Source organism: Enhydra lutris, unplaced genomic scaffold, assembly GCF_002288905.1.
Source record: "Enhydra lutris kenyoni isolate GAN:26980312 unplaced genomic scaffold, ASM228890v2 scaffoldscaffold33, whole genome shotgun sequence".
Taxonomy (NCBI): domain Eukaryota; kingdom Metazoa; phylum Chordata; class Mammalia; order Carnivora; family Mustelidae; genus Enhydra; species Enhydra lutris.
In genome coordinates this window covers 1886275-1912775 of record NW_019154117.1, presented here as the reverse complement: position 1 = coordinate 1912775, position 26501 = coordinate 1886275, and the positions used below count along the sequence as shown (strand labels likewise).

Below are 26501 nucleotides of genomic sequence, written 5' to 3'. Positions count from 1 at the left end.
TGTGGGCACGCGTGCAGTCGGTCGCGCGCGCCTGCCCCACCGGCGGGTGAGCGGCTTGCCGCGTCCCCTGGTACCTGCCGCGGCGGTCCGGCGGGTGCAGGGCCACGCAGGCCTGGCCGGCCGGGCTCCAGGCGCAGTACGGGTCGCGGGCCAGCACGCAGTCCTCGCAGGTGGCGTGCTTCTCGCAGAAGGCCACGGGGGCCTGCACCACGCCCGAGCTGGAGCCCGCGTAGATGAACTTGCTGCCCTGCGGGGGGAGACGGGGCAGGCATGTGAGGGGCGGCCGTCGCGGACGCGGCACCGGGCTCTTCCGGCGCATGTGTGTGTGCGTCTGCTCATCGAGGAGCTTCCAGAACCACGAGCAGGCGGGCATCGTGGGGTCTCCCAGCCGCGCCCACGCACGGACTCCGCCCTCCGGGCCCCGCTCCCTCTCCCTCTCCCTCTCACCCAGGGACCTGCGTGGATGCGGGTCTCCCTCTGGGTGCACAGAGCCCTCCAGCTGCGCACTCCCAGCCCGACCACCCGTCAGAGATCAAACGGCACAACTCGGAGCCCCACGTCAGGCCTGCCCAGCCTGAGTAGCCGTGCGCAGACGGCTTGAGCGGGTCCGAACCTGGCGGGGCCAGGAAAGGTGCCCAGTGGCAGGGGAGCGTGCGGGATCCCAGCATGTGGGACCAAGGACGCGCCAGGCGCTGTCATGTCCGGGTTTGCGAGGGAGGAGCGCGCGGACGGGGAGGCCAGCAGACCGTGCGGCGGAGAGCCCGGCTCAGGGCAGGGCGGACCGCTCTCCGTGCAGCGGGGATGGGGCTCCCGCACGGGGAGGCCGCGCGACAGGCAGCCACGGCCGCAGGACTACAGCTCCGCGCCTGTGTCTACACTCTCCTACCCGCGACCCCCACCCACCGCCCCATCTTTTGGTTAACCCTGAGATTTGCGAGCTTAACAGAATTCAGTCTTGGACCCAGATGGGGTCTTCCCCTGGGGAGACCGAGTCTGGCTGGTGCTCCTGTTCCTGAGGCCAGCCTCAGTTTCCTAGCCTGTGACCCCTCCCCACCCCCCCGCTCTGCACAGGCACAGCTGAAAGGAGGTCCCCTCTGCAGCCGACTGTCCTGTGATAACAAGCCGCAGGCCCAGGGCCAGCCCCTCCCTATTAGCAGGGACTGGGCAAATGAAGCCACACACCTGCCGGGAGGACCGAGGATGCCACACTAGATCACGGTCCAGGAATCACGTGGTTCACAGAGCTGAGGGCTTCCGGGAGGGCCGAGCGGGCGACTTTGAGGGACCCTGGGGGCTGTGGGCTCCCATCTCCGCATACATCCCCTCCCTAGGGCTGGGCTCCCATAGAGCACAGCCACCAAGTACCCGATACTGAGAGAAGGGGCAGGAAAACACCTGCTGAGGCTGCGATCACCGGCAGGTGCACAAGTCTGGGGCCGGAGGAACAACACAGCAGCCTTGAGGTCTCCCCACAAGCAAGCGTCAGGCACCACAGGCTGAACATACGCCCACGCGCCCCAGCCAGCAGGGTCCCAGACCCTCAGCCCCATCCAAGCACGAGGAGACCGCAGCGTTCCGCAGAACGCGACCAGTTCTCTGTAGTTAACCGTGCCACCAAGACAAAGACCGATGGGGACTGGCCCCGGCCACAGGGGCTGAGGAGTGAGGCGTCCCAGGCCAAGCGAGGCTCCGGAAGTGGAGCAGATGATTGTTCGGACTGGGGTTGGGGGGACGACCAGACGTCTGGGGTCCTGTGGGCACTGTGCCCGCAGAGCCCCTCCACACGGAAAGAAGGCCCAGGGTCCCCACCCCTCATCCCAACGCCTCTGTGGACCTCACACTACTGCATAATGAAAGGTGTTTAAAAGGATAGAAAAACCACCTGACCAGGCGTGAGGTCTGGTGTGTGCGCTTGTGCCCTGGCCCTCACGGGTCCCCATGGCCCTGGGAGTCCAGGGCTCAGGCCCTCCCAGCTAAGTCACCGTGTAGACAGCCTCGTCCGACCTGGGGTGGGGTCTGGAGCTGAAGGAGGTCTGCAAAAGGCGCCCCCACAACACGCGGATGCATCCTGCCACCTGGCTCGGCGGGGACCAGACAGCACGTCTGCCACCTATTTCCACATGACCCGAAAGCAGGACTCCGATGTCCGTGCACCCCGCTCAGGGCAGCCCAGGCTGGAAGCGGCCTGCGCGCCCGCCCACAGATGGCGGGGACCCAGGATGTGCGTGTGCGAACTGCGGAGTGTTCCTCCTGGAAGAGGAAGGAAGTCCTGTCACACGCTACGCAGCTGACCCTCGAGGACATGTGCTCAGTGAGATAAGCCAGTCACAGGACAACAAATACTGATCCCACTTACGTGTGGTCCCCGGGGTCCTCAAATCCCAGAGACAGAACGTGAATGGTGGGTGCCAGGGGCTGGGTTAGTGCTCAGTGGGGAAAGGGTTTCCGTTTGGGAAGCTGAGAAGGTTCTGGAAATGGTAATGCTGCTGAGCTGTGCACGTGTGAATGGTCGAAACGGTAACTGATCCACACGTGTTCACATCAATAAACCACGAAAGGATGTGTGTGTCCTCGGGCAGCATGGCCCAGCCTCTCTCTGTTCCCACAGTGGTGGCCGCCCGCCAGCTTCCTACTGCCAAGACCCGCGTGACTGCCCGCGAGCCTAAACTCGGCTGGCGGGGGAGGGGGTGTCTTTCGCCCTGACCTCCTCTTCCTGCTGCCCTGGCTGCACACCCACCATTCCAAGCCCCCCGAGCCCGCCCACCCTGGGAGAAGGCGTGCGGGTCCGGGCACGCACGCTGCCTTCCCGCTGGTCTAGGCGGCCCAGTGCAGGGGCCCCCGTGGGGACAGACACATGGCCCCCAACGGCTCCCTGTGTGGCCTGCCCCCTGGGCACGGGCACATGACCAAGTCGTGGCCACAGGCAGGTGAGCACGTGCTGAGCCATAACCTCCTTCCCCACCCCTCATCCCTCCCACGGGATGACTGTCCTCGCGCCCAGAAGCCCGAGTGTCTGCACGCCACTGCAGAGGAGCCGTGGTCTCCCCGCACCTGACCCGGGGGGCCCAGCCTTTGCTCTGACGCTTCGGACAACCCGGAGGCCTCAGGGTCCGGACCGCTGCCTATGAGCAACACGCCTGGGGCGGGCCGTAGGGCCGCCTGCTTCCTGTTTCCACAGCAAAGCCGGGGGTGGGGTGGGGGCAGGGGAGGCACCTGCTGCTGGAAGCTCGCCTAGACTGTAGGGTCGTCTACCCCTCAGACGCTGAGACAGAAGGCACAGACAGCAGCGGCTGGGAGGGGACAGGACCCTGTGATGGGAGTCTGGACACCAGATCCAAGGACGTTAAGCTCACCATGAGGGGACCCGTGGGTGCCCGAGAAGTCGGCTGCTTCCCTCGTCTCCTGCCTGGGGCTAGGCCCCTTGCTTCCTGCTGTCCCCACCGGAGCGCAGGCTACGGGGACACGCAGAGGGGCTGTCGGACCCCCTCCTGCAGTGGGACGCTCTGTCCGCACCCAGCGAGGAGGCTCAGGAGCATTCTGGGTCGAACTGGGAGGCCCCAGCAGGTGAGCAACGCCCTCTAAAGCAGGCCCCGCGGAGCAGGCTGCACACATGGGGCCAGGCCGAGCCCAGCTCTGCGGCTAATGGAACAGGCACGCGGCCGGCCCCTCAGGCTCGGGCTCACAGCACGGGGACGCCCGCACGGAGAAGTGAGGCCTTTGGCCGTGGGGCTGGGCCACTCACAGGGTCTGCTGTCCCCCAGGTACACGAAGACACTAAGGCAGGACTGGCCTGCTGGGCTCATGTGCTCACGGTCCTGGACCAGGCCTGCTCTGCCCCTCCTGCGCCCCCCACCCCCGTGGGAAAGAGGGAGGCCTGTGTCCCAGGCCTGGGGACAGATGGCAGCGGGCAGCCTGCGGAGCCAATCCAGCCCCTTGGCTATTTCTGTGCTACCCCCCAGCTCATACCAGATTTCACACTCTTAATGGAAGAGAAAAGAAGTCAAAAGCATGCTATTCTGTGACCCTCGGAAGTTAGGTGAGCTCTGGAGCTTGGGGCCCGTAACGCAGGCACTGCCAGAGTGCGGCCAGCGCACGGACACTGCGGCCCCCAAAGCCTCAGACACCCACTCCTAGCTTCTGCGGGAGGGCCGAACCAGACCCCGACCCTGACCCCGACCTGACGCAGAAGGGGCCGTGTGGGCATCACGCCACGGCTCAGAGCCGGCTCTCCTGCACCGATAGCTCACCTGCCGGCAGGCGCTGACCCTGTCAAGCTCGGGGCGCAGGAGTGTTCCCCTGAGCCAGCATGTCCCCATGCCCGCACTGGGGACCCCAGGGACACGGTGAGGCTCCGCCAACCCGAGGCGACCATCCCATCACTCAGTTCGCCTTCCATCCATCCCAAAGCCCAGGGTTCCCAGGACCTTCTGTAAGAGCCTGGAGGTCAGGCCCTCTGGACCAGACAGGTGAGTGCCGGCCCGGCCTGGCTGGTGACACGGACGTGTGGGGCCGCCCACCCAGCCACTCTACCTTCTGAGAATTCAGCAGCAGCGTCTGCACCGGCTCGAGGTCCTGGAAGAGCCGTGTCTCCTCGATGATGTGGGCCTCGTTCTCCAGGCTGACGGCTTTGTGCAGGGTGCCCTGGTCTGCAAGGGCAAAGCTAGAGGTCAGAGACGTGCCTGGGAGGGCAGGACAGAGCCAGCCCTGCCATCGGCCATGGAGCAAATGGTCCCTGTTCTAACTCTCAACTCTCTGCCTCGATGGGACATGTAGAAACCAGTGCTCTTTGCACTCTGGAAGTGGGAAAGGAAAAACCAGTAGCTAATGCACCTCGGCCTCGTGAGCCTGGGTCAGCCTCAGGGTTTTCTGAAAAACCATCGCTGACTCCAGTGGACGTCAGTGCAGTGAGATGGTGCCGGCAGGTAGGAGCAGCGGTAGCTCCCAGGCTCCACTGGGCCCTCTTAGGTGCCATCTCTTGCGGGGCCCCAGGCAGGCGAGGGTAGGACCCCCCCAACCTGGCTCAGAGCATGCTGGAAAGCCCCCAGGGCTGTTTGTGGGGCCCGCCAGCTGCCACTGGGCCCGGCCACTAGTCCTCTCCCTGAATGGGCTCTCACGGCAGGTCGGGACAGGCTCAGCTGACCCCAAGGGCAGCATTTGGACTCCCTTTGTGCGAGCCTCAACCTACCACACCTGAACCCCGACAGGGACCAGGACTTGCGTGGTCGCAGACCTCAGACGCCAGTGCCGGAGACTCTTTGGTAAAGCGCTGTGAACACCGAGGGCACTGTGGGGAGGTGTGCGGCCCCCACAGCGAGGATGAGCCGGATCTGCTGGGGTCCTGACCCTGGGGGCGGGACCCACCTGTGCCCACAAACATGACGTCGTAGGGGGTCCCATCCAGAGCCCAGGTCCGGTCCACCACGAGCTGTGTGTAGTTCACGTCGTTTCGGATGAGCCTGGGCCTGTTGTCTATCGGGGTCACGGAGCTGTCCATCAGGGGGTGGTCCTTGACGAACTGCAGGGTCTTGTCCGGCAGGCTGAGGGAGCTGGAGAAGTTGGCCGCCCGCGCCTCGCGGTTGATGCACTGCAGGGAGGAGAGCGGCTGGTCCGCGGCACACACTGCCCCGCGGGGCTTAAACACGCGCCCGCGGGCTCCTTGCCCCAGCGGACGGACAGGCGGCCTTCCCCTAGCAGTCGGAAGGCACATCTACCGCTGGTGGGAAAGGCCGCCAGCCGCGATTCTGCTGGCGACACACAACTGTGAGTCATCTGTCCCTGTTCGTAAATCAGAAATGCATCACGCTCCTGACACCCAAAAAAGTACTGAACCCAGCCCAGTTGCAAGCGCACGACGGTCAGCGCGGGCGGGACTCCTCTGTCCCTGGCTCTCCACGGGTCTTGCAGCCCGTGTGAGGGTCTGACCGAGGTCGGGGGACAGCCCGGAGGGAGGAGGAGGAGGAGGCGGGAACCCGTGGGGCGGGGCGGGGCGGGCGGGGGCGGTCCAACCGGCCCAGCAGCCGCACCGGCTTCTACACAGATTCACCAATTTTAGGAAAAAAACAAAACCAAAAACATGACTCCTGCTCACGGGTAGGGAGCATAGGTCCTTGACAAACACTGCGTTTCTGTGCGGGAAGCACGAGATCAAACAGACCGACTTCCGGGGCTCAGAAGGGGCGCCTGCTCGCCGGCCCCCCTGCGGCCCCGCCCCACCCTGCTTGGGCCCGCCCACTCCCGCCCCGCCCCCCGGCCCCACCCCACTCACCGCCCCGGGCCTGGGCGTGGGCACCGCGCCGTTGTAGCGCACCCACTTGGTGTGGGACTGCTCCACCGTGGTGCTCTGCATGTACTTCCCGCGCAAGAAGACCTCCTCGGCGGTGGACAGGTTGTAGGCGCACACGGCCGACAGCCCCACGTTGTTCCTGGGGAGCAGGGGACGGCGTGACCATGCGGGCGGTGGGCCCGTCGACGGCGCCCCCCGGCCCGGGCCGGCGCACTCACAGCTGCGGGGTGAAGACCCCGTAGATGACCGGCTCCTTCAGGCCCTCCGCCCGGAGCACGAAGACGTCCTGCAGCACGTTGAAGACGAGGTTGCTGTCCGGCCGCGAGCAGATCAGCCGGGCCTTCAGGAAGGACGTCCACTTCTTCTGCAAGGTCCGCAGGCCGCCCTGGTCCCCCTGAAACCAGAAGGACGTGCGCGGTGGGGAAGGGCAGCTCCGCCCGGAGGGACCGAGGCCGCGCTGACCCCGGGCCGCAAACGCCGGCGGCCACCGCGTCGTCCTCTTCCATCCAAGCACGAAACCCAGAGAGGCCTGTCGGCAGTGGCCTTGCCTCAGCCGGACCCATAGGTGGTCCCCACGCACGCGCCTCACAGCGGCAGATGCCCCGCCGGCCTCGCACTGCGGGCCAGGGGCTCCCATGGGCCTCCGTCCTCCTTGCACAGGACCAGGTCATCTCAAAGGGCTTTGCGGGATCTTCCATAAACACGTTTTAGTGAGCTGGCCCCAGGGGACGACGTGGACACGCTTGACATGACCTGCTTGGGAGACTGCCCTGAAACACAGCAATCTGGACGCTGGAGACTGCGGAGCGGAGCGTACTTACGTCGGACGTGAGAAACCGCCCCCGACTGCATGTTGGAACGCCGAAATCCCAGTTCCCACAGGCTCAAGCTCACACAGTGAACGAAAACCAACTTCCTATAACCTGGGACGTCTGGGGACGGTGTGTCAGACGCAGGCCTGCTGACACTCCTGGGGTCTGCAGGGGGACCCCCCCAGGCTTCCCCAGGGCAGGCTGAGCATGTGGCAGCCCGTCCACACCCATCTGCGGCACGAAGGCAAGGTGGTGGGCAAACCGACATTCCAAAGGAAGCTTCGAGCCTGGCCAGGCGGTGAGGCCTCCAGACACGGGAGCGCCCTGGGGTGGGGGAGCCAGCGGGGGCACAGGGCCTGGGCTCACCTTGCACACCCGCGCCACCCGCGGGATCATCAGCTTGAACACAAACTCGTACTCCACGGACACCTCGGTGAAGAAGAAGTAGACGCGGTCATCCCCGCTGTCCATGCCGTCTGGACGCTCTCGCATCACGTCAGCGAAGACAAAGCTCGGTTCTGCAAGCGACAGACATGGGGTCGCCCCTCTGCTCAGCCGGGCTGGGCACCACCCCCAAGCGACGCAGGAGGGGGCGTGTGCCGTGTCCCTCCCGCGGGGCCTGTGAGAACGGACAGCATCCCAGCCCTGGAGACCCACAGAGGACGGTGCTCAGACCCCCCGCCGGCAGATCCAGGTGCCTAGCACCCCCCGCCCACAACAGCGGAGCAGCCCGCGGTCCCGGCTCCCCCAGACTCCCTGCGTCCAGGAGCCCAGGGGACTTAAAGCCCACAGCCCGCTGGCCAGTGCCCACAGGAGCTGCGGGAACCCGATGGGCACACATTGTCCCAAGGGGAGTGGCCCGGTCAGCCCGGGTCAACAGGGACCATCAGGCCTTCACATCCTGAAGGATGGTGACTGCATCCATCTTCAGGGAGGGGAAGGTGGCCTCAAAGCAGCACGGGCTCCACGGGGAAGGACTGAGCTGGGAGTCCCAGCGGCTCCAGAAGCTCCCTGTGTGGGAGCCACCACGAGCCTGGGGGGAGGCAGGGAACCAAGCGCCCTCGGGGAGGCTCACAGCCACCCAGAAACCCTGTGGCAGGGGCACCTGCATCTCACCATTTAGCCACGGTATCGCATACTCCGTCCTCAGAGGGCTGTGGGATGAGTTTCGGGAGATGATGGGCTCACTTCCCAGAAAGTTGTAGGAGGTCCCGGAATACAGCTCCCCGTCTTGAGCGGCCCCAGACGAAAGAGGAAAGGGGGTCAGCGGCAGTGCTCCTGTCACAGCTGGGCTCGGGCACCCCGCCCCCCAGGGAGGGGACAGACCACAGCCCTGCTCCTGGGCGCATGAGGCTGCTGCTTCTGGAGCCTTCCCTTGCATCTCCAAGACCAGGACAATCGTGCGCTCCATGTGAAAGGTCCTTTTCGGGGGTTGGGGTGCTAACACCAGGTGACCCTGCCCCCGGGGAAGTGACAGACATAATGGTGGGCGCACGGGGCTCCTGGCCTGAGGCTGTGGCACCTCAGGGACCTCCCTCAACAGGGGCGTGCACGCCGTGAACTAGAGATGCGTGATTTGCATCTCATGAGCTGCCTAAAATAACCCCTCCTGTAAACTTGACTTGTGGCCCCGGGGGTGGCCAGTCACCCTTTTGCACGATGAGTTCAAACACTCACGTGGGGGTCTGCGGAGAGGCCCGGGTGCCTTCTGTGAGGACAGGGAACACAGAAGCAGACGGAGGGAGCCGCGCTAACCTGGGGGAAGGACTCACCAACCATGACGGACGTGTAGCTCTGTGCGGGGTCAAAGGGGCACCTGCCCTTGCCATCCTCGCTTCTCCCCAGAAATTTAAAGGACGTTAAATCCTGCAATCAGACAAGAAAGAGTGTCAGGAGACGTCGGGATTTCCGCGCTCGCAGCAGCTGCCTGCTGTGCCATGGCCCAGACGTGCTGTCGGGGGCGTGCGGGGGCGGGGGGGAGGAGCAGGTGCGCGGCCCTGCAGGTCCCAGGGCTAAACGCCGGTGCCTCGAGAGCCACGTGGGGTTGAGGAGCCGCAGTCCACTCGGCTGTGAGGTGCCGACGGCTCCGGGGTCACGGGGCAGACCCGGGGCAGGAGGCCAATGGTGAGTGACCGAAAGCCACGTGTGGGATTTCAGCATCGAAATAATGGCCATTCTGCACTCACACCAGGCAGGGGTGATCTCAGGCTTGGGCATCCCTTCTGGCCCAACCAGGGAGCCCAAAACCCCGAAGCGTAAAGAAGAGGAAAGCTTTGTACAGGGACACTGAAACCGAGTTTGATGACAGGTGACATGATGGGGAATGGCCCGCCCAAGGATGGCCTAGGTGCGTCCGTGCCTGCGCGCACCCCGGGAGGAACGTCAGAGACGAGAGGCATCCGTGGGGACGCACGACAGGGGAAGGACTTGTGAGCGGCTGGAACGGACAGGGGAAGGACTTGTGAGCGGCTGGAACGGCGGCGGGCGTCACCTCCCGCCCTCCAGCACGCCCGAGCTGAACACCACACCGTGCCGCAGAGGGTAGCTGTGCGGCCGGCTGCCCATCGGGGGCTGGGGGAGAACGGATGCGGGGTGCAGAGGGCTCATGGGCCTGGGGAGGCTGTGGGCCCGCCTTCAGTGGGCAGACTCCCCGTCAAGCCAGGGAGCACGAGCTGGGGTGCAAATGGTCCGCAGGTCTAGGGGAGGTCGGGGGGGCCGTGTGAACAAGGGATCGGCCCGGAGGAGAGCCGTCAATGGAAATGACTGCATCTTCCCGGGGGACGACAGGCTTGGCATTGGCCATGTACAGAAGTGTGGCTGTTCCTACGCCTCTGGGGGCCGCGGGTTGCAGGGCCGCACCCCCCCCCCCGCTCCCACCTGTGTGATCAGCCTGTCGGCGTCAATGTTTTTATTAAAAATGCTGGGAAAAACCATAGGTCTGGATTTCAGGGAAGCCGGACTCCCTTACCTAACAACGGACAGGCCCGTGGGGTCGGAGCCTACATCCCGGAGCCAGAAGCTCCAGACTGACCAGCGCGCAGCCAGCAGACCCCCGGGTGTGCAGACGTGTCTTAACACGACCTGGCACGCTGTCCCCTCGCACAGGAAGAGGCCCAGCCTCTCTGAGGACGGAGGTCCAGCCCTTAGCAGTCCGCTTCCACCACCACCAGTGTCTGTGGGCCCAGACCACCAGGTGACCAGGCCCCATGCCCCTGCCCCGGGGGTCTGTGCACACAGTCTCCACGCAAGTCCTTCACTGGCCCCTACTTTGTGCCATTGTTCATCTCGGACTCAGGTTGGAGACTCTTGTTTAAATTCTCATTGCTTTGGGGCTCCAACAAAGGACGCTCTCCATGGCAGTGCCCTTCCCTCCTGGCCGGTACTAAGTCAGGGACGGTCACTGGAGGACAGACCTGGCCATCCACATGTGCATTTAAAATACTTCTCTCCTCTCTCTGTGGTCGTTCTCCATAGCTCAGCTGTGCCTGAGTGAAAGGGGCTGCTGCCCTCCGCCCCGTGCTCCGTCCTTCCAGCTCCCGGTCAGCGAGGGGCCGGGGAGCCAGGGTGGGGGCCCTCGGCAAAGCCCCTCAGGCAGCATGAGGCAGGCCAGGGCCAGGAGGACTGCAGTGGGCTGGAGCAAGAGCCGCTCACACACCCAGGCTGTTGCCCCTGGAGGGCGTGTGGTCCAGCACCCTCGTCAGCAGGCCCTGTGTCCGCAGCAGACACCACGGGGCGAGGCCCCAGAGCAGAGTAGCCGCCGCACCCTCTCCCTCCAGCTCTGGAGGTCGGAGTGCCAGCTGGTTGGTGTGCGGTAAGGATCTGCTCCCCCCACCGCGTCCCATGGAGTGCAGAGAGGGCTCTGGAGGCTCACAGGCCCCCTCTCTGAACACCCTCACATCGGGGGATTAGGGCTTCCCAGGGGCTTTGGGGGACACTCATTCAGCCTGTAGCACAGGCGAGCCCACAACATGCCCGCCAGGAGCAGAGTCCTGACCCACCCATAAGACCAGCACGCAGGTCACAGCAGGCCTCCCCACAGGCACAGAACGTGCCAAGAAGGGCGCAGGAGGCCGGACCACGGCGTGCTGGTGCTGTGCGGGTCAACAACTCACTTTCCAGGGGGCCCCCCACTGCCAGCTCTGTGCCACCGGCCGCCGGTCCCGTGAGTCCCGCCCTGCCATGCCCTCGGGGCCAGTGGGCTCCCGCAGCTACCCGAGGCGCCCCCGCTGCTGGCCATCAGAAAAGCCTACTGCTCTGTGGAGCGGGGCGCCCCGCCGCTGCGCCAGGAGGGGCTGTGCAGGCTTACCAGGTGGTCGCAGGCCGGCTGGAACGCGTTGGTCCCACACACGTACAGGGCGCGGGGGCCGAGCGGCTGCAGCACGCGGATGTAGTTGAGGCATTCCGTCTGCGAGGGGCACACGCACGCGTCAGCCGCCCGCCGGCCCCGCTGCCACCCGACCTCAGGGCGCCACTGGCCATGACCGGCACCCCGCCACCACCCCCCGGCACCTCGGCTGGCCCCCATCTCACATGCTCGCTCGGCCCTGCCTGGGCGGTGGGGACGGTCCCAGACCCGGCCCCCTGGACAAACCCGTCTGCGGCGTCCCCAGGCCGGCCATCGGGGACCAGGACCCATCACTCCGTCACTGATTCACCTCTGCCAAGACGCCCACCACCGGAGAGACCCATTTACTCTCACTCGGCACGTGCCTGGTGCGGCCCGAATGGTGGGTGTGTGGCATCCCGCCTGCCGTCCCCATCCCTGGGGATCCCAGCCCGCTGCCCCAGTGCGCGGGGCCAGAAACAGCGTGTCTCTGGGGACAGGCTGGGTGAGGGAGGGGCCCGAGGCTGTGCCCACATGAGAAAACCTGATGCCATAGAACACGCTATTTTAGGCTGAAATGAACGTACTGGGATCCTATGTGCTATTGTCTGAAATTATCTCTGCTCAGGGAAGATTTTCTGGGTTTTTGTGTGTTTGCCCCCAGGATCATTTCTAACTGGTTGGCAGTAAGTCACCCTCCCCACAGAAGCCGGGAGAGACCGCTGTCCCCGAGCAGCCTCCACATCGGGCCGGGCGGGCGCTCAGCCTAACTCAGCTCTCGGACAACTCCCTGTGACACCAGCGATCACCACGCAAAGCCTGCATTTTCCCCATTTCCTAAAGCAACTTTGGATCTAGTGATTTCAGCAAAAAAATAGTGCAGCAATCTTCCCATCTGTAAAGATTTTGAAGTCAGCCAACCACTGAGATCTACCTTAACTCAGCTGCCCTGCCCAGCTACCGAGGAAGACAGAGGTCCTATGCTCAGAGACTCGGGCCCGGGCCCGGCCCCAGATGCGGGCAGGAGGCCCAGCCGGTGGTGGGGTAACCCGGAGCCTTGGGGGAGGCAGACCCTCGGGCCAGTGCACCGAGGTGCCCAGTATCTCTTGGGGAAGTGGCAGATTCTCAAGGGATGGTCCCTGCCCCAAATCCAGAAATCCTACGGCAACCCTTCCAGGCTGCTGGGGTGCTGCGGAGGTCTGAACCCTGCATTTCACACCTTTAGTCAACAGACACAGGAAACGATTTTCTCTGTCAAGTTTGAGACCATCTGAATCAACGCAACTAAGTTAACCTTAACCGAAGGGTTTCCCAAGTGCCCGCCCTGGGGGCTCCTGTGTTGAGAGACCCCGCCTCAGCATTTGGGCACAGAGGGGAACCCCAGGATGGGTCGCGGCCACGCCACCCAAGGGTCCTGAGACCAGAATTACCTGTCTTGACTTCCCCTTCTCAGCACATTTTGCTTTTTTATCTTCCGAGACCTTCCAGGAGGCCTGTTAGGAGAAAGGAGAGTCCATTCCAGCGCACAGGCCCCGTTCCAGAGGGGTGCGGCGCTAACATGCCGGTTTGCAGAGTGCGCTGCCACGTCGGCCTCTGATACTCCCCCGACAGCGGAAGTGACTGCACAGCCAGGCCTGGCCAGCAGACGCAAAACCGGGGTCCCGAGCGACCGGGGCTTCGAGGAAGTCCCCCCCGAGACCCTCCCCCAGAAGCCAGCGGTGCCTGGCTTCCCGGATTCTTGTTATTTGCTAAAAACAGCAGCAAATGTAAAGTGCTAACAGTGAGGTGTTTGATGGTTTATCAACTGGCTAAACCACAGGTGTTTTCAAGCAGCAAAGTGGGTTCCTGGGACGGTCTGTGGACAGCAGGACCCAGCTCCTTTCAGTCTTCTGTACCCACAGGCGTGGTGGTGAGAGAGCAGCTCCGTCCCCCACCCCCACCCGGCCTCCCACGACCTGTGCTCCTGCTCCCTTCACGCCCGGGGAGTGTGATGAGAACAGGGCAGCCCGCGGGGGCCTCACCCCCTGCCCTCGAGAGGACCGGCAGCCACAGGCCCACACCACAAATGGCTCCCCCATTCCTGCCTTGCCTTCCCCGGGGTGTTTGGTCTCCCCCTGTGACAACCCACGACGGACGCCCAGAGACTTGCAGCCACCCGGGCGGTGCTCAGCACTTAGGAAGAGCCCAGAGCTGCAGCAGCGAGTGAGTCCCCGTGCCCGTGGTCCCACGCTAAGTGTCCCGCACGAACGCGCCTCCCAGAAGGCCCGGCCAGCACACGCGTCAGAGCAGTGCGTTTCCAGGGAGACAGAGGTTGTCATCAGAACACGTGAAAGCAGAACCAAGTCCCGCGGCCGATGGCGGCATCCCTCAGAAGGTAAACTGCCAATGATTTTGTCGATATAAAATGCTAAAGGACACGGGAGCACGAATGCGGATGGGCCCCGGCCGTGCTCGCCGGACCCCAAAGGGACACAGGACGCAGTGAGAGAGAGCAAGAAACCAACCCCAAGTGCTGGGCTCGTGTGTGAGGACCCAGCGGTCAAGGACAAGCTGCCACTGGCTGCGAAGGGACAGTCTGAGCTCTGGGCAGGGCTCAGGTGTCAAGGAAAGGAGCCACATTCCACACGCTCAGAAGCGTCTCTCCAAAGCCGTTCTGCAGATCCAAATGGCACAAACGCCGCTACCTCCCTTCAGAGAGAAGGAGCTCATCAAAAACAGGCTAGCGGAGGCCACCACTTCAGGTGCTGATCCAACTATTTCCACAGGAACTGGCCCCAGGGAAGGTGACCCCATTGTGGACGCCTTCCTGCTCCCACGTGGAGGAGAGGCCAAGCCGGGAAGTCCTGGGACACAGCTCTGAGATGCACCGAGGGCCACAGCAGGGGCCTGCCCGTCACCAAGGACGTGGGAGCGGTGGCTCTCCCAGAGACAGGCCAGGGCAACAGTGGGACGTGGACACTTGCTGGGCAGAGTGGCCAGCCCCACAGACGGTCCAATTTCAACTGCATTCAAATGTCATTTATGACTGTGGAATCTGAACACTAGTGATTTGATGACATTTTTTGGATGTGATTGTGGTATTTTGCTAATTCTGACAAAAAGGAGTCCTTCCCTTTAGGGAGGGGACACCTCAGGAACCCCTTGTGGATGAAAAGTGTGTCTGGGAATTTGCTTCGAGTAGAGGGAGCACAGCACCGGGACGTGGGTGGAGGAGGGGGACCCCGGAGCCAAGCGGGACAGGCCTCCTCAATCCCACTTCCTCTACTCCTGTGTGTGCCAGAGATTTTCCATAATGAAAAGGTAAAAAGTCCAAGAGGGCAGGACAGAGGCCCCTGGGTGAGTGGCTGGCCCAGGGAGGACAGAGGCTGTTGGGAGGCAGGGTGAAGAGGCGGCTTCACGGGGACGGGCCCCTTGCTGGCTGGAGGGCAGGAGGCTGCGTGGCCAGGAAAGGGCCTGACGCCCCAGGAGAGGCCCAGGGTAGAGTCAGGGAGAAAACGGTGGGCAGGTCTGCGGCCACGCCCTACCTCATGCTGCTTCTCGGAGACATTGTGCGCACTCAGGGCAAACACGGCTTCCCGGGCCCCCACGTACAGGGTGGTCTTATCCTCGCTCAGCAGCAACACCGAGTAGTTGAAGATGCCTGGCTCGTGAAACTTCTCCAGGTGCACCTCTGGGGAGGGAAGAGAACATCAGACATGCCCGAGCCTGGACACGGCGAGCATCCCGTCCCACTTTAACGCACCACCACGTTGCTGTGGCTGCACGTGGATCCACTCCCTAGAGGCGGCCCCTGCCCGAGGCCAGCACTCAGACCCACTAAGACAGTCACCAACACCATGCAACCCTGCAAGGCCCCGAGCCACTGTGCTTGACCAGTGCTGTGGCCCAGCGTCCCTTCCTGCTCCCTCCAGTGGGGTTCCAAACCCTGCACTCAGATGGCCTCCCAGGAGCGTGACCTCTGAGGACTCTGTCCTCTGAGAAGCATGACCTTCAAGCATGCGATCTCAGGCTGCTGACCGCTATGCTGTCCATACTCTCGTGTATGTATGTTTAATCTTAACACAGACTAAGTATGTGAGAATGTAAACTATTTAAGCTTTTCTTATTTAGGAAAAAATGTGATTTAACTCAAAATCTTAAAAAAATCCATTCCAGTAAATGTATCCCTTGACTCAAGCAGATCTTGGAATTAAGCACCACGAAGTTAGCAACAAGTGACGTTTCCTCTCTCGAGAGGGAATTGCATGGTCAAGCGGGATGAGAAGCGGGCGGACTGGCAGGGACAGAGGCGTGTCGGCGTTTCCCCAAGGGGCACTTGCTCCGGTCTGACTGTCCCGGCATCCACACGAGTGCTGTGAGCCTGCGGTTTTGTGGACCGCTGGTTTCACATAAGGACCAGGTGTCCACGCGCTCTGCTGTCTGGATTCTCCCGGGCTGGAGACAGCCACGCGGAGAAAGGCTGACCCGGCACACAGGGCCTGGGACAGCCCATGAGATGGCTCAGCCCCGCCAGCAGCCCTCGCTCCTCTCGCCGGGGAGGCCGGGGCTCTCAGGACGCAGATCCCAGGAGAGGAAATAGGCAGAGACTGTGGACAGCAAAGGAAAGCAGCTGGCCGGAAGCTTGGCCCCATTAGTCCTCAGACAAGCATCTGGAGTGGCTGTGCCCAGGGAGCGCACAGCACCTCTTCAGGCTGTCAGGGCCCCAGTTTCAGAAACCTAAGCGGCAGTCCCCGAACGCGCTGGACAACCGTCCCACGTGCCCCAGGTTCCTGCCCACCCGCAGGAGCAGGGCTGGCCCGTACCTCTGTGCTCCCAGGTGATCCGGGGCTTGGGTGCAAAGGCCACCGCCATCCCGAACACCATGGCCAGGGCAGCAAGCAGCCCCCCGACAGGGACACACATCCTCACACACTGCAGAGCGGGCTCGGGCAGCAAACGCTTGTGGGCCGGGGGGCTGCCGAGGGTGTCCCGGTGGACGCTGCTCAGGGCCTGGCGGCTGTGAGCCGTGGCACAGCCCGGAGCTGGTGGGCGCTGTAAACCTCGAGGACCAGCATTTCCCAGGCACCGGGCAAGGTCACCACCGCCAACGTTGAAGGTTGCCCGGATCTTAAGCGGTGCACTGCTTTTTGGCCTCACGAAGAAATTCTGGAAGTGAGAACAAAAGTCAGAGGTCAGGATGCCCGTAGTAACACAGCTTCTGTTCCCCGCTGTGCCCAGGGCTCTGTCCACGCCAGGGCGGGGGTGGTCGGGGCGCAGGCTCACGCTGACACTGCGACCCATTCACCAGGAGCGGAGCTCCAGGGCAGATGCCAGAACCCAGACCGGACGAGCACCCACCCAGCTCCCCGGCCTCCCCCGTGTGCAGATGTGGCACATGCCCCGCTGGTGACGTCATGCAAAGGTGCGAACCAGGCAACAGGTGCCCCCTCGGACCCTGGCTTCCCAGCTTTCGTAGCGCCCGCCAGGGAGGTCAGCTGGGCGAAGACCGGGAGCAACGCGTGGAGGCGGAGCCGTGTGCGCGCAGGCCCACTTCGCACGCACAGGAGCACACACGCACACGTGACCTTGCCGTGCGGGACAGCCGGCCTCCTGCCGCACACAGGCCCTGCCCCTCCAGCCACACCCGAGAAGTCCCCGTGCCACAGAAAGCACGGCTAGGGGCTCTCGGGGTCCCTGGGAAGCCATTCATTGGAGGGCAGGGGCTGTGGGCTGGGGGTGTGCTGGTGTCCCGGCCCCCACACCCTGCCCCACGTGCCGTCCCCAAGGTGCCCTGCGGTGGGGGGCAGGGCAGCCTTGCTGTGGACCACTGAGGCAGAGCAAACGCCGGAGCCTCTTGCCAGGACGCCAGTGGGACCGTGACCTGGATTCCTTCTGGCTTCTCAGGACGGGGAGGCAACCAGAAGCTACTGGAACAGAGGCAGGACCCCGTCCCTCCCAGACGTGCTGCCCCAAGAGGCCCCACAGGAGAGCCACTGGTACGCCCCACAGGGTTTCCTCTACAGTGAGACAGTGGAGCAGCCTGCCTCCCTCCCCCAGCGCGGGCCCTGCTCACTCTTCTCTTCCTTCCGTTCCACCAAGCCAGCCCCCCTGCAAGGCTCAGGCCAATGAGCCCGAGCTCCTCTCTGGAGCCTTCCCTTCACCCCCACCATCACCAGCACTCAGGGACGGCCAAGAGGCAGCCAGCGCCACACTGCCCTCAACAGTCCCCCTGCTCAGCCTCCCCAGGGCCCCCGCAAGCTACATGTACCAACTTGGGCTGCTTCCTGACACCACAGCCAAACCGAACCTTCCAAGAGGGTGTGAGGGGAAGTTCTCACTTCTGTTCACCTAGCCAAGCCACTAGCTCCAGGAAGCCCTCCTGGGCTGCCTCCTTATCCTTCCCAGAGGTCACCTCTCATGCCGCTGGAATCCTATCATGCGGCAGGGCTTGCCCTCGGTGTCACTGTGGACTTCGCCGGGTCTTCCCTGCATCTTTGTCTGTTTCTCATGCCTGTGCCCTGGGCGCCACTGCCCCACTCCACTTAGTAAAGGAAGGACTCGTGGGGGGCCTTGGGGGAGGACTGACAGTGGGCACAGCCAGGCCTCAGCTGCCCGCCCCCCTTTCTTGTTGGGGCGCTTCTCTGCCTTTCCCCTTCCTGCCAAAGATGTGCCGGCCAGGCCTGTCCTCACCCCGATGCCACTACGAGGCCATGAAGCCAGGGCAGGGCATGTGCTGTCTGCGGGGACGGGCTCGCCCTGCGTGGGGGCCAGCACACTGTCCCACCAATGGCCGGAGGACCATCCTTCTTAGGTTTGGGCTGTGTGGTCTCTGTCTCAGGTACTCCAGTCCCCGGGGTGGCGCAGAAGCAGCCCCAGACGTGTCATGGGACACACGTGGCCAGGCGCTGGTCTGCAAGCTGAAACCCAGTCTGGGGTTCACGGGAAGGGCCAGCCCCGACACCCCACAGCGAGGGTGGGACTGGACACTAAATCCAGAAGCAGATGGGCCACTCAGTGATGGAGGAACAGAGGGATAGAGAAAGGGAGGGATGGAGAGAACAGAGTGAGGGACAGGGAATAGGGATAGAGGGAGGGACAGGGAGGGACGGGGGAGGGAGGAGGGAGGGATGGAGGGGGACTGAGAGAGGGGGCATGGGGAGGGAAGGGGGAAGGAGGGACGGGGGAGCGAGGGACAGGGGGAATGGTGGATGGAGGGGGGACGGGAGGACTGGGGGACGGAGGTGGGAGGGGGACGGGGGATGGAGGGGGACGGGGGATGGAGGGGGACGGGGGATGGAGAGGGACGGGGGACAAGGGATGGGGGACGGGGGGATAGGGGGATGGGGGATGGGAGGATGGAGGGGGGAGGAGTGGGAGGAGGGGGGAGGGATACGGGAGGACGGAGTGGGGAGAGACGGGGAGGGATGGGGGGACAGAGGGAGGGACGGATGGAGGGACAGGGGGATGGTGGGAGGGTGGAGGGAGGGACAGAGGGAGGGACAGGTGAGGGACACGCACCTGCCACAGCTGCCCCTCCTTCTTGCCTGCCCCCCAGGCTGACCCCTGGTCCATCTTTGTTCTCTCGGCTACCCCCAGGCTGACTGCCCCCCACGCCCATCCCTGTTCCCCGGTGGGCCCACAGCCCCCTGGCTGCCCTTGTCACCAGACTGACCTCCTACTCCACAGCCCCACCTCCCTCGCCTGCCCCCAGGCCGGCTTCTGCCCCTGGGCTCCCTCCCCGACGCTGGCTGTGGGGTGGATATCACCTTGCCAAACAGCCCCTTCCCGCTCAGGACGGCTTCAGGAGCTCCCAGTGTCACGCGTCACGTGCCTGATAAACAGTTCACTGTGTGGACTTCGATTCCCCCAGAACTCAGAACGGTCCCCTGGAGTGATGCCTCAGCTCCACCGTGATTCGTGTGCTCAGCTCTGGAGATGGACAGCGGGACAGGGGGACAGTGGCCAGGTCACCTGCTTACCCTCCACCACCTCGCAGAGACAACCAAGCCATCAGGGGGTGGGGGGATCCCGACATGCCTCAACCTCATTCCCACACCTGAACGTAGGCACGTGTGTGCCACGCGTGCGCTGACGGGACCCAGGATGCGGATAGCAGCGGGGGGATGCCGTCAGACAACCAGCCTGATGACCGGCGGGTGCGTGGGGCAGCAGCGAGGGGCCAGCCGTGCTGCCCCAGCAGGGAGGCCCAAGGAGAGAGGAGTCAGAGTGCCTGTGCGGCATCACCAGACATGCATGTGGCCATAGACAACGCTGTCTCCTTCTGGGGAGGAGGGCTGTGCGCACCTGCACATGCCCTGACCCTGCGTAGCGCCAGCCGGGCACTTCCAGGGCAACCACTACACTGTCCAGGCTGGATCTGGCTCCTGGGGGACAGCGGGGCTGGCCTGGCCCGTCATCACGGGGAGCTCAGCTGCCGACGCAGGACACCCAGGCGGCCCCAGGAGACGGGCTCGTGAGCATAGCGCGAGCACCCCGACCACACGCCAGCGGCTACACGGTAGCAGGTGGGACGACCCACACTGTGTCCAGGGAGGGTGCCGCCCCCCCGGCCCCCACGGACACACACGTAAACATATGCGGATGCGCATCCAGCTGTGAACAGTGGTTACCGCTGGGGAGGGAGGCGACGGCCGGGGAGCGCGCTATTGGTGTCTGTCTTGTACACAGTGAGTCACACATTTACACCGCTGTGTGCAAGACTGACAGCCCCCGCCCCACCGAACCAAGTCCCTGCGCACACGCTCCATCCAGTCCGGCCGGGTGCAGAGCGGCGCGTCCCAAAGTCGTCCGTGCGCCGGCCCCTCCCCCAGGGCCGCCGGGCGTCCATGACCTGTCTGTCCCATCTGCACGTACATGAAGAAGGGACGGGGCCTCGTCTGCTCTCTAGGCTGCGTGCCTGTTAGCAGGAGCAGGTAGGAGGAGGGCCCGTCCCCGGGGCATTACCTCAGGGGCCTCCAAGCTGCTCACCCAGCCTCAGTGCACGGACCTGGTCATCCCTCCCAACTCCCCCAAGATCCCCAACGATTTTTTTTGTTTTACATAAGATCAACAAACAAAACCAAAGATCAATGACCCGAGGGGAAAATACTGGTAACCCAAGTGTCAGGGCTTGGAATTCCTAATCTGTGCGTCACCCACACCAGCCAGAAGCCCGGCCCAACGGGGCAGGGAACTGAAAGCACACGCGTGTGAGCCCACGCGTAAACACGGACAGTGCTAAGGGCCCTAGAGGTAGAGCTGCATTTGCTAACACGGCCCCAGCAAGCCAGCCAGGCAGGTCCCGGGGCCGGCACCGATGCCAGCACAGCACGGCGGATGCGGAGGCCAGTGGGGCTGCTGGAGGCCGGCCAGAGCCACATCCGTGCAGGACAGGAATGACTACAAAGAGAAGTGGGGCGCGGGGCTTTCCTTCTGCTTTGACATGAAACGGACATTTCTCTTTCTTTTTAAACTGGAACTACATGGTCGACATGAAGATTCATCACAAAAGGGCCCCAATCCAGAGCCAGGGTGACACAGAGACCCCTCCCTGCACGTCGGGCCCCACTGACAAGCCCTTGGCACCCCAGGAGAAGCTGGAGCTTTGCAGGGCCCCCAGGGGCTGGAGGCCCAGAGACCCGGAACAGAAACACAGGGCGGGTAGGGCAGGGGTGGGACGGGGAGAGGCAGGCTGTGCGCGGGACTCCAGGCGCCCAGCATGGACAGATGCCTGCATGGCAGCAGCCGCGTCCCGACCCCGGCCCCGTGGAGCACACAGGGAGCTGGGACCAACCGTGTGCTGGACCCCACTGAGGCTTCTACAAGGCGTCGGCGTTGCTAGGCTGGGACGCGCGTGGAGAAACCATGTTTTTACCTGTATCTTGTGCCTCCAGAAACGTCCCTCAGTCGTTTCCAGGACGGAGTCTTCAGAAATCTGGGCTCTGAAAGTAATAGGAGACTATTTCAACATGTAAGTCCTCCATCCATGTACCCACAGCATCATGAGTAGAGATACACTGAAAAGAAACTCTTGCATTTTTTTTTTAACCTCCAGACCCCAGGATGGGTGTGGCATTCATGCACTTGTGCAAACGGGAGGGAGGAGAGAGTGTGCAATCGCACCCATAAAGGAAGTGTAACCTGGTGGGTCCCCAACTGACCAGTCACTTCCCTGCAAAGTAAGCCCGCCAATACGCCCCATGGTCATGGTTCACTATTTGCCAAAAGAGAATCAGGCCATTAGTTTCAGATCTGTATCCTTGAGAACTTATCCTCCCCGAAATCCAACAGTCGGGGGCGCCCCCAAAAGGGAAGCCTGAGTCCAGAGGGACGACAGACGATCAAAGAGAACGGGAGTGACCGTCCCAGCAGGCACCGTGCAGGTGCGCAAAGGTGTCGAGGGCATGGGTGCCGGTCCCCTCGCGGTTGTGAGTGATCCGCCAGTTTCTAAACCTCAGAATCAAACACTAGCAGTTTTTGGTGGTTGGGATATAGTTTTGTTTTCTTTTGCTTTAAGAGCTGGTACACCTCGTGCCATTTTCTGGAAGACTGCTGAGAAGTAGGAGGTGCTCGCTGGAAGCAGGGCCAACACTCCGTCTCTCCCACACGGCACCCCCGGAGTGGGACCCGTCACGCCCGCAGCACAGAGACGGCTGGCACCCCACCCCATACCTAGGACTCCCAGAGTCATGACTCCCAGGGTCTCCCAGAGCCCCTTGGGGCCCAAGACATGTCCCAGGAACTGGAGCAAACGTGACCCCTGAGCGCCGGTGGAAATGGTTTTGGATTCCTCCATCTCAGGGTCTGATTCTGGGTCAGCTACTGCTGACAGCGCCCTTGTAATACCTTCACACGCCAGCACGCCAGGGAGCGCTGCCCCAACGAGGCCGCGCCCTCCCAGCACCCAGGACCCACGTCTTCTGTTTGAACGCTGGGGGAGGCATTGCCACGACCGATGGACAGCGACGGGCAAGTGTGACCAACCGTGGGGCTTACCTGTTCGCACGGGCAGGCCACCTGTGCGCCCCCCAAACACGGGGGAAGAAAGTGACGCGTGCGTCGCAAGAGAAGTGCACAAAACAACCCGAATGCCAAGAAATCTGACACTGAAAACCTTCTCTCTTCTGGAAGTTCAGTTAGGCCTTTGTCACGTCCCTAAATACAAGCCCAGAGCTGCTTGCTCTGTGGTCAGACAAGGCGTGTCTCGCGTTCCCCCGAATTTCACGGCGCTGAGCACCGAGGGCAGGCTGTGTGTCTGTGAGCCCCTCTCACCCCGCCTCACCTCTGCCCTCCGCCAAACAGCTCCAAGCCCCACAGTTCCGGACTAAAAAAAAAAAAAAAAAGACACTTCCGGCCCCGCTGACAGCCGCGTTCTGGGCCCCAGCTCTCTACACCTGTCTACACTTGTTTCTCGACAGAGAACCCCCGCGCTGTAGTTCGGTACGGCCACAGCGGAGGGCAGGGGACGTCCTCACACAATTGCTCAGCACCTGCCGAGCTCCGCGCTCCCTTCACTGTGCCTTTCTTCTCAGATCGCGCAGGAAAGAATCCAACAGCCCTTTGGTGAAACTAATCGGAGAGAGAAGCGTTTCCCTCTCCCTCTGACGGCTCGGCCTTGCCACCCCTCCACTCCCCACGGTGCAGGTGAGCCTGGGAGCTGCAGCCACGCCAAAGGCAGTGGTCCCGTGGCCGCTCTGACCACAGCAGAGAGCGAAGGCCAGGCTCGTCCTGCACGCGTCCGGTCTCTGTTCTGCAGATGTGACCTCACCTCCCAAAAGCCCCTGACCCTGACCGCGGGTTTGCACATCAAAGAGGCTCCTCCCCACCGCTGAGAAGGGCAGCCATGAGGCCAGCTGCTATAAGGCGCAGTGACGAGGGGCCACAGGGCAGCACGGGCCCAGAATCCGGACCCAGTTCCCCACCAGGAATTCAGGTGCAGGCACCCCACCCATGTGAGGTGCCCAAGCAGGGGACCATTTGGACTCTGGAAATGGTGGACGACTGTGCTGCTGGGGAAAGAAGCACGAGGCGAACGGCTCCCTCATGCTCTCCTGGTGGGAGTGTGAACGCGTGTGGTCATGTGGAACACAGGACGCAGCTTCCTCAGAAAAATCAACAGAACTACTCCACCATCCAGCAATTCGACGGCTGGGTATCTACCCAATGAAAACAAAAACATGAATTTGAAAAGACACCTGTATCCGTATGCTCGTGGGCATTACTGACAATGGCGAAGACATGGAAGCAGCCCAAATGTCCTTTGATAGATGAATGGATAAAGAAGGTGTGGTGTGTGTACACGCGCGCACACACACACACACACACACACACACACAGAGAATGGAATATTATGCAGACATCAAAAAGAATGACATTTTGCAATTTGCAAGAACATGGAGGGACCTAGAAACTATCACACTAAGTCAGTCAGAGAGAGAGAAACACAGTTTACTTACACGGGTATCTAAAAAACAAAACAAATGAACAAACAAAAAACCCAGACTCTTAAATAGAGAGCAAACTGGGGTCACTGGGGGCAGGTGGTGGGAGAAGGGGGGAGATGGAGATTAAGAGGTACAAAATCCCAGTAATAACGGAAGGAAGTCTCAGGGATAGGAAGTAGGGCACAGGGAGCATCACCAGTAACCCTCACAATGCCACGTGGTGACAGATGGGGACACTTAACGGTGACGAGCACCGAGTAATACAGACTTGCCGAATCGCTACATTGTACGCTATTCACATATGGCTCCCAGTTTGAAGCTTACTAAATGATTCCATCAAAATACAAGTCTCCACGAACAGCAGACAGACTTCCCATCATTTCTGACTGTGCATTTGCTGGACCTCCATCTAAGGGACTCTGACACGGCACAGAGGTCCAGGGCCGTGAGTGCAGAGAAATCCCAGCTCAGTGCCCCAGGACAGGAGGGGCAGGCTTGCAGCCACAGAGACCAGGAAGTCCAGGAAGAAGCGGGGGTGTCCCTTGTGGGCTGGCCAGAGGGGAGGGCAGGACCTCTGAGTGAACTGTGGGTCTCCTTCATGGAGCTCACCCGTGGGCGCCACCCAGCGCTCCCAAGACTCCTCCAACGCTCCAATCCTATAATTCACAACTCTATAATTAAATAGAATAATACTGGACATTCATAACTTTGCCAATTTCTCACTTAAAATTCATTTTTAAAAAAGCAGGCTCCACACTCATCACAGAGCTGGAACGCACGACTCCGAGATCAAGAGTCCCACACTCTACCGACTGAGCCAACCAGGCACCCCTTAAAATTTATTTTTAAAGACTGATTTTAACTACCAGCAAACTCAACCCAGGAGCTCTTCTAACCAGAGCCTATCTGCAGAACGTATTTCCTTCTGGTCCCCACTGAAGTCTTCTGTTACTCGAGGCACACATTTTTGCAATGAAAGAGCTGATGTCCACTACCCTTCTTATACTTGTTTCCAGAACAGTCCATCACCCTGGGGCTGGAGCGGGCCACAGCTCAGCAGGCAGGGATGGGAACCACTCTCTGTGGAAGCGTCTGGCTCCACGGTGAATGGATGCTTCTCGAGGAGCTCAGGGCAGAGATAAGGGGCACCCCAGCCCCACAGCAGGCATCTCCTCCTCTCTGCCGTCAGCCAGGGCATGAAGGTGTCACAGAATTGTCTGGAACCGTGCCTACCCCGGGACTGGCTCGGGACTGTGCTCCAGGCCACCTGGGGCAGTGTCTTGCCTGCCAAGTGCCCTCAGGGGGACTGTGCACAGTCTCACCAGGGGACCCGACTCCTGCCCCTTGCACAGGCCCAGCCCAGCTGCAGAGCGACCAGCAACTCTCTCCACTCAGCCACAGTGGGAGGACGGGCCTTGGAGCCCTGACAAGCCCAGGTCTAGGCGGACAGTTCTTTTTTAAGTCTAAAAACCACAAAATGCCACTCTCTTTGCCTTCATCTTTAGTGACTCCTTAAAAATACACAGCAGGGTCCCAGAGCTAGGCCAGCTCGACCGCAGGCCGCCATCCAGCTCAAGTCTGCGAAGGCTGAGCCGGAACAAGGCCCTGTCCTTGCACCTGGCCTCCCTCCGGGACGTGGTCTCTGCTCTCCCCTTGGCAAAAACCCATGAGAGAAGCACGTGCGGTGGGCGAAAGCACTGTGAGGGCCCCGGGGCTGGCCCCCAGCGGGACATAGGGTCCATCACCATGCCCGGGTGGCCGCCATGCCAGCCTCTCTGCACAGCCACCTGCACACAGGCGTCTGCTCTGATTCTCTAGCTTCTATACCCCTTGAAGGGACCCCCGGAAACGCCCCCTCAGGCCCCACAGCCGCTGACAGAGTGCCTGGCAGCCAAGCTTCTCACGTTGAGCCTGGGCCCCTATGATCCGTGTTCTAACCGTGCCAGCCCACACTCCATCAACCATGGGCCTCGCGACTGCTGTGGGCAGGTAGGAGCTGGACAGCACCAGAGTCTCCATGGCTGCCAAGATGACCCCCGCCCAGTCCCCCGCACACGGCTTCTGCCCTGAATCTCAATCATCTCTACTTCCCAAACAACACGCAGAGGCACACCCCGGTGTCAGCACCGCCACAGCCTGACCTTTGAAGGGAGCACAAGGAGCCCCACGCTGGACCTGACTCACCCATCCCACTGACCCTCCCTTGTGGTCCTTCTCGTCTTCCAGATGCTTCCAGGAGCCAATGCTGCATGTGGGACGAGGGCCACATAAAACGGTGCAGGTTTGGCCTCGAGCAAACCCCACGCTCAGGGTGGTTGAAACAACTGGACCGGACCCAGCAACCACTCTCGTCCCTCCCAACGGCAAGTGGGTGTCTGGAGCGACCTCTGCTGAAGTCCCAGGTCAAGGGAAGCCCAGCCCCCGGATTCCAGGGGTCCACTCTGCAGCCTCCACACAGGAGAGGGGTCTACGCTCCGACCGCAGGCCAGGTTCGCTGGACGCTGGCCCTGTGACCTGCCCTGCAGCCCAGAGCGTCCAGCCTTCCCACAGTGTGGACGCCGCAGCACACAGGCGTCCCGAGGCCCGTGTCACCTCCCGGGTGCCTCAGGAGGCACGAAACACGGAAACATGGCTGTGGTTCTGTCCCTGCCCCATGTCAT

General features: G+C 62.4%; 1 protein-coding gene across 1 annotated transcript in view; it reads right to left on the bottom strand.

The window, feature by feature from the left end:
• Nucleotides 1–26501, bottom strand: part of LOC111153493 (semaphorin 4D) — a 47332-nt gene that overhangs the window by 1785 nt on the left and 19046 nt on the right. The window contains exons 2-14 of the mRNA XM_022512546.1: nucleotides 21273–21339; nucleotides 16222–16564; nucleotides 14944–15089; nucleotides 12850–12912; nucleotides 11402–11500; nucleotides 8868–8961; nucleotides 8212–8325; nucleotides 7462–7613; nucleotides 6502–6677; nucleotides 6266–6422; nucleotides 5362–5584; nucleotides 4531–4646; nucleotides 75–247 (exon numbers count right to left, since the gene is read on the bottom strand). Coding sequence (XP_022368254.1) covers nucleotides 75–247; nucleotides 4531–4646; nucleotides 5362–5584; nucleotides 6266–6422; nucleotides 6502–6677; nucleotides 7462–7613; nucleotides 8212–8325; nucleotides 8868–8961; nucleotides 11402–11500; nucleotides 12850–12912; nucleotides 14944–15089; nucleotides 16222–16564; nucleotides 21273–21339 — 1923 coding nt within the window. The remainder of the gene's footprint in view (nucleotides 1–74; nucleotides 248–4530; nucleotides 4647–5361; nucleotides 5585–6265; nucleotides 6423–6501; nucleotides 6678–7461; nucleotides 7614–8211; nucleotides 8326–8867; nucleotides 8962–11401; nucleotides 11501–12849; nucleotides 12913–14943; nucleotides 15090–16221; nucleotides 16565–21272; nucleotides 21340–26501) is intronic.